Genomic DNA, 16,310 nt, shown 5'->3' on the forward strand with positions numbered 1-16,310 from the left:
GGCCACCAGCTCTACTGTCTCTCCAGCCTTGCACCACTAGTGCAAGCTGCGCGAATTTTTTTGACAGGACGCCAGCGATCCCACTAAGAAAACTTTCAATTTAATAAACGTTCTCTACCACTACCACAGCCCACACAGCCATGCTCTTCTAGTTCACTTTAGCCATGCCGCATGCAGCAGACGACTGTTGTGACGTCGGGCGAGGAGACGACGAAAGACGCTGCAGCGGAAGCGACGGAAGCGACGCCTACACCAGCGGGCCATGGACACTGGTGCTGGCATTGAAAGTTCCTTCTGTTTTTGTGCCTTTTTTCTATATTTTACTCTTTATTGCGTTCTTAAGCGTAAAGAATGGCAGGAATCTCTGACAACTCTGTGTTTCTGTCTCTAACGGTTGCCGACCATTACGAAGGTTTAGCCAACAGCATGGCCACATCCACATCCACATGGACCACATCGCGGCGAGAATGGCGGGAATCCCGGAACCGCGTACACGCTTGGACGCGGTGAAAAAGTCAAGAACGGTCGCTGACGGCGTAACAATGCGAGGCTTCGACGAACTGGATGACTGGAGCACACATCCTACATTACAGACTGACCGGTGGCAGTAGTGTTTCGTTCGTTTTACGTTTCAAACGACGAAACCATGAAGTGCGTCCGGCGTCGCACCTGTGGACGACAGTGATAAGCAAAGCGACGTCGGCCACGGGCGCTGCTGCTAGACGTGCGGATGAGTCTCTGCGAAACCTGCTCTAAATTCCAGTTTCCTCGTAACTCCGGTGTTCACGTAGTCATGTGCGAGAACCGTGATTCGCCGCGACCTAAGCGGCGTTCTCACCGGCCGCGTCCGTCGTGCATTGAATATTTTCAGTGCTCTAAACTGAGACACGCGGAAGGGCTGAAGCGCCACCTGGTCGACTCTTGTGAAAAAGTGGAGCTGGAGAATGTGAGCAACGGCAACCGAACTTCCTCAAGGAGGAGATGTGTCTCGCCACGTTGCACAGGCAAAAGGCGGTCAAGTACTTCGGTTCCAGCCAGTGACGTCGAGCGGACGGACGTACAATCGGCTTCTACACGCCACGAGCCGAGCACTGCCTCCCGCGAGCCTATTCTAGTTCTAGGAAAAAGTCAACAATCGAAGCGGTGTTCCCGCTGTTCCAAGACGTTCACTACGGCAGCTCAACTACACAAGCACGCGGCATCGCATTACGTGCCGTTCAAATGCCCTCTCTGCTCGCAGACATTGCCAAGCTTGTCACTTCTGAAGGCCCACATTAATTCAGTTCATGTGTGAATTTGATGAATTCGCGCACATTTTGTATGCAACCGCACGCCAAGGGACACAAAAGCCAAAGAAGAGGCAAGTTGATTTGTATTGACATAACCTGCTTTGTTCACAAACATACCATTCTAAGTGACAATGGCCTTTTATAGGCTAGATGGTGGCAAAATGCAAGTGGAGCCACCACAGATATTTCCTGATTTACAATTTGTAACACCAAGAGTCTTAAAGGTTGGTTTTACACTTCTTAATGGTCACTGAATGACATTCTGGGTGCAGTGCAGCGCGTGCACATGCAAACACAAAGCAAAACAAAAAGGCGTGGCAAATTTTGTTCACCTGCTTTTATGGTTGGCTGGGAAAGAGGGCAGCCTTAGTCAAAGTTAATAATAGCATATTTATCGCTGCAAAAATGTAAAGGAAATGATGGAGAGACTTACCTGCTTTGCTAATTTCTAAGCATAAGCAGTATGTACTGGTCCAAACCGAAGCCGTAGAAACTGTATTCCAGTTTGTTTTTTTCTTGGCACAGACTGCAGTTTGCCTTTAGTGTCCCTTTAAAGCTCTTATTTTGTTATTCATTTCTTCTGGTAGGTTAACAGGCTGTTGACGCATCATAGCAATGCTGCTAGAACCCGGTAACATTTACACGCATTTTTTGCATGTGGTAGGGCTCATCTAGCTACATCTTGTCCAATGTCAGTCATTTCAGTTTCTGTGGCCTGTACCTGCTTGCACTCCACCATTATGAGTAGTGTCAGGCCACCTTCATTAAATTTCCTTTATGCTGAGTGGAGCAACACAAATCGATGCGGCCAACCCGGGCCACATGGTAGGCTCCGAGCTCCAACAACAGCCCGGTGTCATTCAATGTTGGGCCACTTTTCTATGGTGTCCCCAGCCCTGGACATCACAACTAAGCAAGCTTCAGTCCAGCTTCCAGCTCCAGCTTTGGTATATGGAAACAGTGTCACCTCCTCTAGATAGAAAGGGAAGCTTTATTGTTTGGATAGCCCTAGTCCAGGCCATCGTGCCGCAGTCTCTTTATTATTAACCGGCCCTACTATAGCTCTCCCAGGGTCTGTCACTAACCCGAAGGCAGTGCGCTGCTAGGAGTTCTTGCGTCAACCCGCCGCGGTGGCTCAGTGGCTAAGGCGTTGTGCTGCTGATCACGAGGATGCGGGTTCGATGCCCGCTTTTCTGATAAAGGCCAAAAGCGAAAATGCCCGTGTGTACGAGAATTCAGCGCACGTTAAAGATCCCCAGGTAGTCAAAATTAATCCAGAGCCCTCCACTAAGGCGCGCCTCATCGCCTGTGTTGCGTTGGCGTGCTAAACCCTACAATCAAATAAGTTCTTGCATCATATTGACGTCTATTCCATGACCACAGTTCAGCCAGTCCTCCCAGGAAGTGATGTGGGAGCCAAGGCGGGTGGTAGGTCTGCTGGATGGCACTCCCAATAAAGGTGCCTTACTGAAGGGTGGGTAGGGCAGTTGTTGGGCGGAGTGCAAGAGGATCCCATGTACATGGCGGATAGGGGGTGGGGTGAGGAGAGGGTAGGTCAGTGCTTGTCGAACCATAGATGCGGCTTCATGGGAGAGGCAGAGGGGGATTGAAAAACACCGTCTGCTGGCACAGCGCATGGAGATGCTATTGGTGGGCCTCATGGTCTAAAGCCTGTTGAGTGCTAGGGCTGGCCAGAGCACAGACGGACGCGGGGAGAGATGCATGTGCTCGAGCATTGCCATCTGTTTTGGTGTGGTGAGGGACCCGTATCAGCATTGAAGTTTTTGAGCCAACCAACACGAGACGCTGCCTGCATTGAGTCTTATCTAACAAGCCACAAAATCGTGCTGGTTACTTTCTGACATCTAATGCAAAAGCAGCTTGCTCATAAGAGAATGATCAAAAACAGAGTAGCAGCTGTCGTGGATTTGGCAAGGTGGATACACACTCCTGTGGCATGTTGCAGGTACTGTGGGACAGAAGCTATGGATGCTTTCAGGCACTCTCTTGGAAGGATGTGTTTTAATTTCCAACATGAGGAACATCAGCGAAATGCCCGCAGATGTAAGGTGTACAAGTGATTTCCAGACCCTTGTTGGCTCTTTGGTGCCCTGTGCTGCCACCAAAAAGGACTATACTGGAGTAGAGAGAACAAGCTGTAGGATTTCCTGCTTGCAGTGCACCACGATTGTATTGTTGGAAAAATTTCTGCAACACATCAAGAAAGCAAACAGCAACACACCATCACTGAACACCAAACTCTATGCCACCCAATTGACTGACAAAGCCTCTATTAATGGCATGAAGTGTAATCCTGGCACAATCTGCATTTTGCATGGAAGCTTCACCAGCTCCCTAGGTGCTTTGCAATGTTTTGAAGTCAGTGGCCTTAGTAAAGTGACCGGAAGGAAACAAGCTAAGGCCATGACATTTAAAAACTGCTGCTCTTGCTCTTTCACCTAGCTGTGCCTGGTTGGCCGGCATGAGACACTAAACGACAACTTCAACCAGAGCTCAAAACAGAATTGAACATTTCATGTTTTATTTGAGGTTCGTTTTCTGTTGAATCAGAAACCTCAGGCACTGTTGTTTGAAAGGGCTTTGTTGAAACCATATGCTTACAATTCCATGTTACCCAATCTGCCGGATTTGCGTCGGAAATGTTCTTGTGCCCAACTGCACTTATTGTGCATTCATGCATGTGAATGGTGCTCTCATTTAAGCAAGCAACCTTTGGAAGTCCACTGCAACAGTAGGGATGTTGAGCCTTTCACCTGTATCAAGTTCTGTCTCATTACTGAAGCAAAGTAGTTAATTTTAAGTGGGCAGTGCAAACACAGTGTCAAAAATTTGTTTCTGCCTTGTTTGACTTGCACCTGCTAGCACAAGTAGCATTATATAATGCAGGTGCCAATAGATACTAGATGTTGGCTAGGAATTGACAGTGCTACTTTGTTAGCCCCTCTTCCTTGTTTTATGGAGAACTGTTAACTTAAAAACGGGGCTATAGTGACTTACTTCACTCTTTTTTTGCCTGGAACTTAAACATAAAAATACCAGTCTAGCTTAACTGGCTTTACAAAAATGTCGCCAAAACTTTTTACTGCAGTATTTTGTTCAAAGTTTACCATAGCAAGTTGTTATTTGCATGCCTATTCAATTGGAATTCCACATCTGCCATGCCAATCACCCCAACATTTATAGTTGATCACCCACTGAAAGCATTTCTACCACGTGCACGCAAACTTGTGTAAATATTCACCTGGACGGCCTGCTTTATCACACTGCTTTAATCAACTGCAACAAATTTTGCAATGTTTTATTACTGTTGTAAATAATATTTTGTTTTTATTTGCACTGTTTTGATTGTGTTAATTAGTAATGCCTTGCTCTTATTGTGTTGACTTTTAAGAAATGTTCATTCTTGCTCGAGCCATCTACTCAGTGTTTTTTCCTTTTGTACATTGTATAGTGTGCTTTCATTATCGCTTAAATTGTTCGTGCCATTTTGCACTAGCTTGCATTCAGTTCTTCCCGTTTGTTGTGATCTGCATCTCCCCACCCCACTTTTGGGGCCCTTCAGGGCATTCTCAATAAAAAATTTGCTTTGCTACTTGTGCTTTTCAAGAGAAATCTTGGCCAGATACTTGCTTATGGCCAAGACTACAGATTTTGTGGCCTCACAAGTGATTCTGCGTACTGACTGAAGGTCTGCCAAGATCTTGTTACTGAACTGAATGATGGTGTTGCAAACTCTGCAGTGCAGTGGTTTCAAAATTAAGTACTCAATTCAATAGAGTGCTTTAATGTTGCACATGATACGGACTTTTCAATGCCACATGAAAAAGAATACTCACTATTCGCTTTTCACATGGAATGTACGATGGGTAATTCATTTGGAGCAAGCAGCTGAATATACTTTTCATAAAGATCATTTGAATATGTCTCACAATGAAAAAAATTCAAGGCACGTAGGTCTGCTCACTTGCTCTGAAAGTGAAAGCCTGGTGACACAGACTTCTTTACTGCTACATCGTATTTGCGCGTTTCATTGCCTTTTGGAGTGGGTTACTTTTACCAGCTTCCTTTTTGATACACTGTGTACGAGTCTCTTTCTTAGCTTTTGTTTCGTCTTACAGAGTGATTGGCAGACTCCAATCTGGCAGACTCCAATACAGACTGGCAGACTCCAAAGCTTCCCTAGAATCTAGGTTCTCCGTGGCTGGTGTGCGTCTGTCCTACTCGCATGCTATCACGTTCAGCTTTCACGCGACACTCGCTATTCTACAGCTTCGCTTTCAATTGCCCAGTTTTGTGAAGCGGGCACATTTCCCCTCAAAGCTTCTGGTCCCTGCCCCCCTCCCAGTGGGTAACGTGCCCCGAAGAAAGGAACAACTTTTGTTCTATTCCAACGTGTGGAGATAGCCCAGTGGTAGGGCACTGGGCTGCAACTGTGAAGAGCCCGGTTGAAACCCCATCGAATCACGTTTTTTGTTTGCTCTTTATAGCAGTGGCCATTTCCTTGACTGTACTACGATGACACGACAGTTTTTTGCAGAATAGGGAATTTAACCCCTTAAGAGCTGATTAAACGAAAAAAATATGTTCCAAAATGGCCAATTTTTTTAATGATGTGATATGCTTCAAAAATGCGCTGAAAACAGAAAAAATATAATCGAAAAAATTTTACGGCATATTATAAAGTTTTATTGGTCATTCTTCGCTCCACATAATACACTATACGTGGGGCACATCAGGTGTATTTACAAATAAATTTCTGCAAATCCAAAAAGTAAAGGTTGGGTTTCAATTGCCGTGCAGATAATGCACTATTCCTCGATAGTTCCCTGAAGCTAGGTGATGCTACCATCTGTGTGGTAGCATTCAGAGCGCGGCACTGAGCATTGAGCCTCCTCAGGGTCTATCGGGTACCATTCACGGGAGCTGCCTATCATATCATCGCAATTGTCTTCCCGTTCAGTCGCTGTCTGTAAAAACGTCATCACTATCTGCTTTACTCGAAGAATCAAACACACCGCTGCCATCCTGATCACTATCGCTTTCATCACCTGAAGACAGATTTATCGCACCAGAACGCAGCACGGATGAAGCCATGTTTGTAAAATGTGCAGGAAACAAGCCACCCATTCCGCCATCTAGTGTGTAAACTCTCATTGAATACAAGCGCCAATGGCAGAACCCGTGCTGCCATCTATGTTGTAAATAGAAAAGCACCGTTTGACGAGCTGGGCTCGTCACAAGCCTCTTGTAGCCTTGCAAGAGACCCATGACGACCACAGCTCGTCATAAGCAAAATACTGGCAACTGCTCATGACGAGCTCAGGTCGTCATAAGCCCTTAAGGGGTTACCCTTTCACCTTTCAAAAAGTCGAAAAGGCTTTATTAGTACAAAAATTTAGAGATGCAAAGGTGTAATTCTGTAAAGCTACCCTTTTTGTCCCTATGGTCGATGAGCGAACGTAAACAGTAAAAGAGGCTTAGGTCACACCATTCCCATGAATTGCAACACCAAAATCAGTTTTGCAGAGTTAATATCTGAACCTGATAACACACTTCGTTCAGCTGCCTCCTGAGAGAATATTAGTACCTACAATTTATTATATACTTAACTGCCCAGAGATGCATAAAGCAACACATTTGAAATCTTGCCTGTCGCTATGATACCTGTAAGAAAGTGCAGAAAATTGGGTCCTTTAGGACATCGTCGTAAAAAAACTGCAGGTAACAGCATAAATGATAGTATAGCAAGCATGTGCGAAGACTACCTCTGGTGGCAGTCAGAGCTAAAACAGGGCAAAAGCATAGGTGACAGGTGCATAACTAGTAACAGTGCCACAAATATAGAAAAAAAATCTTTTATTACATTAACAAAAACAATACAACAATAAAATGTGATATAATTGTAGAATTACCCCACGCGATAAATTCAGGTTGCCAAAAAGAACACAAGCTTAACACAAGTCACATATCTGTGTTCACATGTTTTGTGCAGATTTGGAACTGTTATAGTACAAAATCGATATAGAAATCAAACTTTTCTGCTTTATACAACATAGACCAAAATGTTCTGATGACAACAGCGTTTAATGAAGCATGCACATTTTGTGTAAGCCATCTGACTTTAACCTCATGCAGTTCAAGTATTGAAAGCAAAAGGAAATGCAAACAACAAAGCACGACTGAACCAGGCATTAACGAAACACTATATTACACATCAACTCAAGCTAACGAGCTGTGCCATTTTTCATTGCAGTAGCTTCATACGCACACATGCACACTGTAAATATGTTGGCACAATAATTCACGTCACACATTTGGCACGGACACATCACCTGACAGGCTAGAAAAAATATGAATCTCCTGGACGGCTCCTGGTTAGAGCGTGCGAACGATAGCCCTCCACGAGATGCAATGATGCATGGTGCCTCGGCATTCAATTTTACTTCAAACGGCAAATTTCCTCCACCACCTTGGTAAATGCGCTGCTCACGTCAACGAAGATTTTTTTTGATCGATACCATCAAAAGAGGCAGAGAGAGAGAGGAGAGAGAGAAAACTGACCAAACCTTTTGTTCGAAGTTACACCAGTGCAACATGCAGTGACACGAAATGCAGACAAATTGATGCAATGGATTAATGCTACAAAATGGCACAGAGCTCCCCTTTGCCTGCGATTTTGCCAGATGTTACATTATATACCAGAGGTGTTTAATGTGGTTTATTTTAAAGAGACACCAGAAGCTGAACAACCGAAAAATCCCACCTTTCGTAGCTCTTGCTGCTCAAGTTCGTTGGCAAACAGCGCTGTGTTTGTTTAAAAATAACTAATTAGAGCAGGCTGCCCCATTTTTTCCCAAGTTTTTTTTTATTTGGTGACGTTAACAGGTGAACCACCGACCAGACCCGACTGAGCGTGTGCAATGCTGCCAACTGGGAGGCAACGTAGAGTGGGAACACCGGAGGTGATGGTCCATTCTTGCCATAGGCTGTCATGAACGTGTGTGTATTTACACACGTGAGGGGCATTCATAAAGTTATTATTGGTACCATAAATTTAGACAGGCATACATGGTAGGCATCAAAATGTGTGCACACCCTTCTAGTTTTAGTGCAATAAAAAAACTGCCTTCTATGCAGGACCACGGAACACCGCTAGGACATCAAAATGAAAATTGCAGGGTCCATTGGGAAAGTTGAAGCACAAGCAGTGTCCATTTCCTGCATTTGCAGGGACACAGTGGCATTGAGTCCCTCCAAACGCAGAGATTAGACCACTGCTTGTGCTTCCACTTTCCCAATGGGCCCTGCAATTTTCATTTTGATGCCCTAGTGGTGTTCCGTGGTCCTGCATAGAAGGCAGTTTTTTTATTGCACTAAAGCTAAGGGGATGTGACTTGCTTCTAACCAGAGTTAGCGAGGCAGCATGTTTGGCAAAGTTTAAATGCTGCAGTTTGTGTGTTTTTAAAACTACAGTCACCGACCAATTTTTTGGAAGCTCTATTTTCGGTACTGCCTGAATACCCAGACTCTGCCACGGCACTGCCATGCGCGCCATAGAGTCAACGTATAACAGCGATCAAAATTTCAGATGTTTGAAAACCTTCTTATTCAATTTTCCGGGATTTTTCTGTCAATCGCAAGTGAAAAGCTACCGAAAGCGCAAACAATTTTGCTGTCATATTGGTTTTCTGCAGCCTTAAACCAGCATTGCATACGCATCGCCAGCTGATCTGTCATACAGCCTTGATAAGCCGGCACCACTTGCTGCACCGTCCCACGAGCTGCATGCAGGAAGAAACTCACTCGTTAGTCACCACGGTAGCCGTTTAGTCGCATATGGTCGCTTGTGCTGTTTGCTTGCTTCAAAGTCACCCTTGCCGACGTGCAAACTGACTTATTGGTACAGCAACATAGTTCCCTGCAGAAACAGGCTGATGAGCTTTTCAAGCTGCTTGGTAAATAAAATGACTTGTTTTGCATGAATTCATTTTTTTTGGACTGCCCTATTTTCCAGACGCTGCCTCAGCCCCTTGAGGGTTCGAAAAATCAGTTGGTGACTTTATTAAGAAAGAGTTGCAACATGCATTTATTTTATGCTTCCATGTCCTTAATACCTCACTGTTTTCAGGAAAATGCTTAAGACAAGCTTTCCTATTCCACTTCACTATCTGCATTTTGCAATGTCACAAATTGTAGTGTGGAAAATGAATGAACTGGCAACACTGGTTTTCAAATTTTTGGCATACTTCACATTATTAGGGGGGTCGCAAAGAGAAAAACCAACTTTGTGTTATTAAAAAGGTTCTGTGTTTTACAATACCCTCAACGGTTGACAGCAAACGATGCTTTATCCACTGAGAAATTTAAAAATTAAAGACAATGTCAATTCGCCCTGCTGCATCACATTTCACAATGTCATCAATTCGCCCTGCTGCATCACATTTCACAATGTCAGTAAGGATGTGATGAAGGAAGGTGCCTAAAAGCATCCAAACGCTGCAATTCAACAGGAACTATTGCCGCTGGCCTGTCTACGTGGTGTGCCATTCTTGGCCACACCTCCAGTGCTTAGCTTACTTTTTATCATATCTGCACTTGCCATATTTTGTTGCAGCTAATAGTGATTGATTGATTGTAGGGTTTAACGCGCCGACGCAACGCAGGCGATGAGGCGCGCCGTAGTGGAGGGCTCCGGATTAATTTTGACCACCTGGGGATCTTTAACGTGCGCCGAAATCTCGAACACACGGGCGTTTTTGCTTTTCGCCTCCATCAGAAAAGCGGCCGCCGCGGCCGGGAATCGAACCCGCGACCTCGTGCTTGTTGCAGTTAATAGTAATTGCTCTGTAAAACGTTGGGTATGACTTTACAAACAGGGTCACATAAGAGGCAGTGTTGCTTATGCCAGATGTCCGGCATGTCAGACATGCCAAGTGCACGAGCGCTCTGCTCTGGGCCCAAAAATAAGATGTATTCTGGGCACCAACGGAGTTGCAACTCGGCATGGACCATTGTTAATGTGCGAGCATACCAGGCAGGGTCGCAGGTGAGCTAGAATGGCGGGAAGGACCTTTGTGCCTGAGAACTATCTGCATGAAACCCCGAACAGGCGGCAGGGTTTCGCACCATCAGCCGGTGGTACATAGTTCCGTATGCAGTGCAGCTGCGTACATGCTTAGGTGTTTGTTTGGAACTTTTGTTGTTTATTCACCATTCCTATGACTATAAAAAGAATATACACTAATTTTAAGTGCAGGTGGCTCATTTTGCAAGCTTATAATCCCTTTTAATTCGCGTTTAATTTGGTAGTCCGCAGCCAATTGCACAAGCGGGCCACAATGTGTCATAACTCTACTGCCGGAAAGCAGCTGGTGAATAACCTGCCTATTCTCTGTTTTCTCAATCTATAGCTTATTTCAGTGAAGTTTGCATTAAATAATATAGTATGAGTGCCAGTCCAACGAGGGAATCTTTCAAATGAAACAAACTTGTATTTTCATCTTTATGGCCCCTTTAAACTGCTGCTGCTGTGAATGGTATACTTGTATTCTGGACAGTGTAGTCTACTGATATATGCCTACATTTTTTCACACTTTAGTGTCTCTGAGTGATTGTTTGTTCAGTTATCACAAAATATCATTACTTCAAAAACCTTGAAAAAAAAAAAGACCAATATAACAGATGCTGCAACAGTCTAAAAGGGCATTTAATAGTATGCCCTGAGTGACACCAGAAGACATTACAGGTAAACGTGCACAAGAGTAAGGAATGCTTCATGCATACACTGAATGCACGTATGGCATACGCTGCAGGGAACATGTACTAAAAAAAGGGGGGAGCAGCACCAGCTATTAATCAAGACTTTGCCTACTTCTTTTACAGGCTAAACCTGCTAGTACTACTGATAAATGTCCTGCTACAGCATATTTCTCTATTAGAGAAGGGTTTGTCACAATACAATAGCTGGACATCTACAAGTGCATATAATATACAAAGAGTGTATTGTGAATGCCATTGGCACTTTGAGAATAGAGGTCAGGTATATAGAGGCAATTTTTTTTAGCCCTGTGCTACTAGGCAGAGACATGGCTTACACTACACAGAAATAGAATCAACTCACTTATGGCATCTAAACATCAGATTTTGACAACTCATGGCAAGAAAACATGCACCGAGTAGTGCTGGCATTTCCTAAAACACGTTGCAAACAAAAAAAATATTTTACACGACTCCCACCAAATAGACACAGAAGTGCTGCACCCGACAATGAAAGGGAGAGGGCAGAAAACAGATGGTCACCGTCTTTCGCACGAAATACACTGCAACACCTGTGCAAGCCGCACTACCCAATGGCGACGCAATAAAGATTGGATTTGGACGAAGCTAGAGTTGCTGCCAATATCAACTTGAAGGGTCCATGACGACAACATACAACTTTGCTCCATTCAGAAGATTGGGCCATTCATAACAAGAAAATTTTTCTCAGCACGAAATATGCTTTCATTACAGAGTAAGTGGCATTTCAAAGAACATATTTGAAACTACCCACTTCCTAAATTAGCTTAGGACATACCAGGAGTTTTTATGACGTACTTAGAGAAGCAGACATAAAAATGAAAACTCTATATGCTGACTTCACGTTCCATGCGTGGTTCAGATGAAGAACCTCCAGCTCCAATTTATATCTAGCTAGAATTGGACAACTTCAGCCCAACTGAACTCAATGTAATGATGAGAAAAAGGGAGCCCCGAGTTCCTGGTATGCCTTCCGATTTTGACAGCACGCAATTGGGATAAAGCAAACAGCACTCTCATACTGCACTGTTACAAGTGCCACAGGAAGATGTGTGTCACGTTCCTGGCGCAACCTTTCAAATCTGAGCTGGTTTTTGTAGCACCAGCCATTCTGTTCAGGCTGGTTGGTGATGTCACCCGGTGACATCATTCAGAGTGTGTGAGAAATACCGCGAGGGGCCACTGCCACCCTCTACGTTACATTTAGAGCCTCTTTGCATTACATTTGACAAATTTGTATGTTGTCTTCACGCTTACTTCAAAGGTAGAAAGAAACGAAGAAAGATGCGGCCAGCATGGTGGTCGAGACAGGTACACTTGTGTCAGGCAAGCTAAACGCGATCCCTCAGGGAACAATGGCACTGCACGGCTCCCACAGAAGGGCACCGCACCTTGCACGAGTGGGCAGCCAAGTGCAGGCCTAGCTACAGGCAGCGGCGACGGCTGCGGCGAAACGAGTAGATCAGGTACGTCACACAACAAGTGCCTACACTAAGGGGAGTCGCCTGCTCACTCAGGACAGCAGTGCACGAGAGCGGCTTCATGAGCCGGCTACGACTGACGGGGCCCGTACAGTGTATAGATGATGCGAAAGCGCGTGCAAGGAAGGGCACTGCACGCCCTCTGCACAGTTCTCAAGGGAACCTGTGGCAGCCAGTGCGGGGACGTCGGGCACAGGAGGCACCAGGGCCCGGGGCTGCAGCAGCAGCAGCAGCCGCCTGTTGAGTCACCTCGGCAGATAGTGGGCTGAGCAGCGATAGCACCAGTCTGCCTGCCATGGCCAACAACGCTGGCAGAGCCTCCGGCCGGCCGGCCGGTTGCACTTAGCGCACAGCTTGGTTAACATGCTCCTGCAGCTGGATTGCAGTCAGGGGCGCTGAGCTCGGACAAAAATACTTTGACTTATAAAAATTAAACAGACTTCTATGCTCAACATGCTTGTTCAGTTGCCATATGCATCTTAAAGGTATGCTCTGGAACATGGTGATACGTTTGGCCAACAACTGACGACGCCGATTTCAAAATTTGTGGCACAGTAAAACAGCACAATTATTGCAGCCAAAACTGGTAACAAGCAACTGCAACACCCAAATTCTCGTACATCAGAAAAAAAAAAAGAAGCCTTAGTTCAAAAATGTTAAAAGTGTTATTCGCATGCTCATAGTTAAAAAAAGCTAGCGGAACAGCTCAAAAAGAAAAAAAGAAAAACGAGGCAAATTTGATCGCAAAACACTAAAACTGCTTGACTAGGAGAAGTGCACTGGGCAAGAAGTAAGATGCACAACAAGAAAGACCAACGAAAAGCTTATACAGATGGCTTTTAACACTATAGAAACATTCCTACCACACGGCACTAAAATGAGGCTTTCGCAGCAATTTTTTTTTTCTTGGCTGGGAGTACAAGACATGGCTCAAGCCGCATTACTGCGACACAACAGGAACGTCATACATTCGTTGTGAGGACAATAGTTCTGGCATTGCAGACGGCTGAAATGTACCGCAACTGTTCAGGCCAATCGGACACGCGTTCGTTTTCACGAACCGACTCGGCATGCCGTGCCCTTCCCCAGAGTGGCACGTCACGCATCGCTGCTAAACAAGATGAGAAATTGATCGAGGATGCTGAAAGAAATAGCCTATTTACAGAAACGTTCGATTCCGATGTACCTTTCCAACAGGCTGCCAGCTACTAGCACCAGACCAATTATGGGTGAATGTGCGGCTTAATTTGCAGCTCGGAATAGCAGGAGCTCCGACTTGTTGCACACACTCTGGCCTCATCCCAAATTGTCCAATGTGAGATGTCTATGGCCACTTTGCCAGCTGAAAATTTCTGCACAGCTTCAACACCGGAACAAGTTCAAATAAGCGGTCAAACGTTTTTGCAAGTACATATCACGCGCCAGGTGCAACGCTTTGTTTGCCAGATCTACACCAACAGCGGCAGAAACTTGCAGTGTTAAATAAATATGAGAGGCCACACACATATTACTCTACCACATGTGTCGAATCTATTGTTTGTGTGGGGGGGATAAGACTGCTTATTTACATCACCCAAGAAGGTATTCTCTTCGGTAGTAGTACGCTGCAGCTACAAAATTTATTATGAAGGGATGCTCACGGTGAGGAAGCAATGACAAAAATCACTACAAACCAATGATTTTAAAACCAAATGCACGATGGAAAATGATCCGGGTGTGTTTGTTCGACATGCAAGGTATGGAGCAAGAAAGAATTCTTTCAAAGCTATAAAACTGTATGGCAACCCCTTCAAGTAAAAGCTGCAGTGGTAGAAAAGAAAGGAAGAATACCAAAATTCACATATGCAAAATGATCAACAACGCCACAATTGAAATATTTCAAGTGCCTATTTAAAAAAATTAAAATAAACACAGCTGAGTTCAGTTTCACTTTCAAGCCCCCAATATGTGCAGTATCACTTTTAAATACAAATGCGCGAGCCTCGCACAATCCCACTATTGCTCTCCACAGTTTGTGAACATAAGAGGATTGCCGAAGTGCCTTGCAGGGCAGCTAGCACTCAGTGCTAGCAGCTGGAATCTCTTGCACGTACTGCCAGGGAAAGTAGCCCACCTGAGGAAACGAGAGGATTTCAGCTCGGTCAGAATTTCAGCTCAACCGAGCAATTTGGTAAAGGAACCATACAGAGACCTTTTGGCAACAGTCAAGCAGGTGCATCAATACCCTGTGCATCTAACGCACTGTTTGTATACAGGGTGTCCTGCAGCACCTAACACCAGGCTAAAAACAAGCAAAGTTCCCTATGCACAGAACATCAACTGTGCATTGTTTGCAATCGTAGTGAAAGTGCTGTTGTGCACTGTTATATTTAATTTAAATAAGACAAATACTAGTAATGAGTTTTGAAACCCTAAGTTGTACACCTCACAACTGAAATGTCATTTTGCTCCACAAGTTAAGTCTGAGCCGTGAGTTGAACTAATAATACCTCAGGATTTTTTACAGGGACTGACAACTAAAACTAGCTGAACACGCTACAAACCTCCTATAATAACATATGCATACAAGTATCCATTGCTAACCTCTTTTAAAATGTTTGAACAAAAAACATTTTAAGTGGTGCTGTATTCCCATTTTTTCTAAAGCACATGGTAATATGCACCGATTTTCCGTATGAATACCACATTCTATGTTTGGGCTATATTTACTTTGATACGAATATCGGAAATGCCACGCGCATGGTTATTAGGCCATCAAACAAAATTTCCACTACCTGGACATCCTTTGCTGTACCATGGACAGCCCTCTATTGGTGTGAAAATGAAACGCACACAATATACAAGCTCAAGAGGCTATTGCATATTAAGATTTGATCATAAGTACGCCACTGGCCACTATTTCAGTTAAGAGCACGCTTTGCAACAGTATTTCTTTACTCCCACATACAAACAGAAGCAAGGTGTATCATGGTTTTGGTTGCCACCGGGCATCTTGAGTGCCGGGCAGAAGCCAACGCTATATACCAGTAGAGCTAGAAAAATACCCTTATAAGTGCTTCCTGATATTGCCAAATCATTAAAGGGACTGACACTGTCAGTCTCTTTACGGTCTTATTCCATCAAGCCAGGCATTGCTTTGCCCAACTACAGTTTGAGTAGTTACTCCGATAGTAGCAACCCTCGACAATTAGCTCTCTAGTTTTTAAGCACATTATGATCATTAAATACCGTATTTACTCGCTTAATGAAGCGACTTTTTTTTTTCCCCGGGAAGTTTGGCTTAAATTTAGGGGGGGGGGGGTTCCATTATGCGGGAAAAAGTTGCAACAAATTTTTAAAAGTTGAAATTTCATACAACAAAGATGGTAAAAGAAGCTCGGTCATAACCTTACCTTTCTAGTAGAAACACATAGGTAATAATGTAATGAAATTCACAACATGCTAGTGGCCCCCTACTTGCCATCGTCCCTTTACTCGCCATGTCAAAGTCGCTTGCCGCTTCACATTTGTCATGGGCCCACAGTGCATTGTCTTCCGTGCCGTCAAGGCAATCCAAAACTTCTTTTCCCACACAGGGAAACTTCCCTTCTTTGGGCCCCCGAAACACACGGCAAGACATGTTCATCGCCCGAACCTCTTGTTTTTGCCAGCAGTGTACATGCACTGGGTCAACATTCACGTGCCGCCCAGCCGCACGGTTTCCATGCTTCAACGCATGCTCCAC

At 44.6% G+C, this 16,310-nt stretch overlaps 2 protein-coding genes across 2 annotated transcripts in view; one reads left to right on the plus strand and one right to left on the minus strand.

The window, feature by feature from the left end:
- The first annotated feature begins 259 nt into the window (after positions 1–259).
- On the plus strand, positions 260–4,078 carry LOC144151359 (uncharacterized). The gene has a single exon (XM_077682385.1). The coding sequence runs from the start codon at positions 731–733 to the stop codon at positions 1,292–1,294; it is 564 nt and encodes a 187-aa protein (XP_077538511.1). The 5' UTR covers positions 260–730; the 3' UTR covers positions 1,295–4,078.
- A 6,441-nt stretch (positions 4,079–10,519) lies between these two features.
- The window catches only part of Vav (Vav guanine nucleotide exchange factor), a 235,227-nt gene continuing 229,436 nt past the window's right edge, over positions 10,520–16,310 (minus strand). The window contains 1 exon segment of the mRNA XM_077691052.1: positions 10,520–14,699. Within this exon segment, the coding sequence (XP_077547178.1) occupies positions 14,640–14,699 (60 nt within the window). The 3' untranslated portion in view covers positions 10,520–14,639.

This window comes from Haemaphysalis longicornis, unplaced genomic scaffold (genome assembly GCF_048455015.1).
Source record: "Haemaphysalis longicornis isolate Haplotype H1 unplaced genomic scaffold, Haemaphysalis longicornis Haplotype H1 scaffold_1, whole genome shotgun sequence".
Classification (NCBI taxonomy): Eukaryota; Metazoa; Arthropoda; class Arachnida; order Ixodida; family Ixodidae; genus Haemaphysalis; species Haemaphysalis longicornis.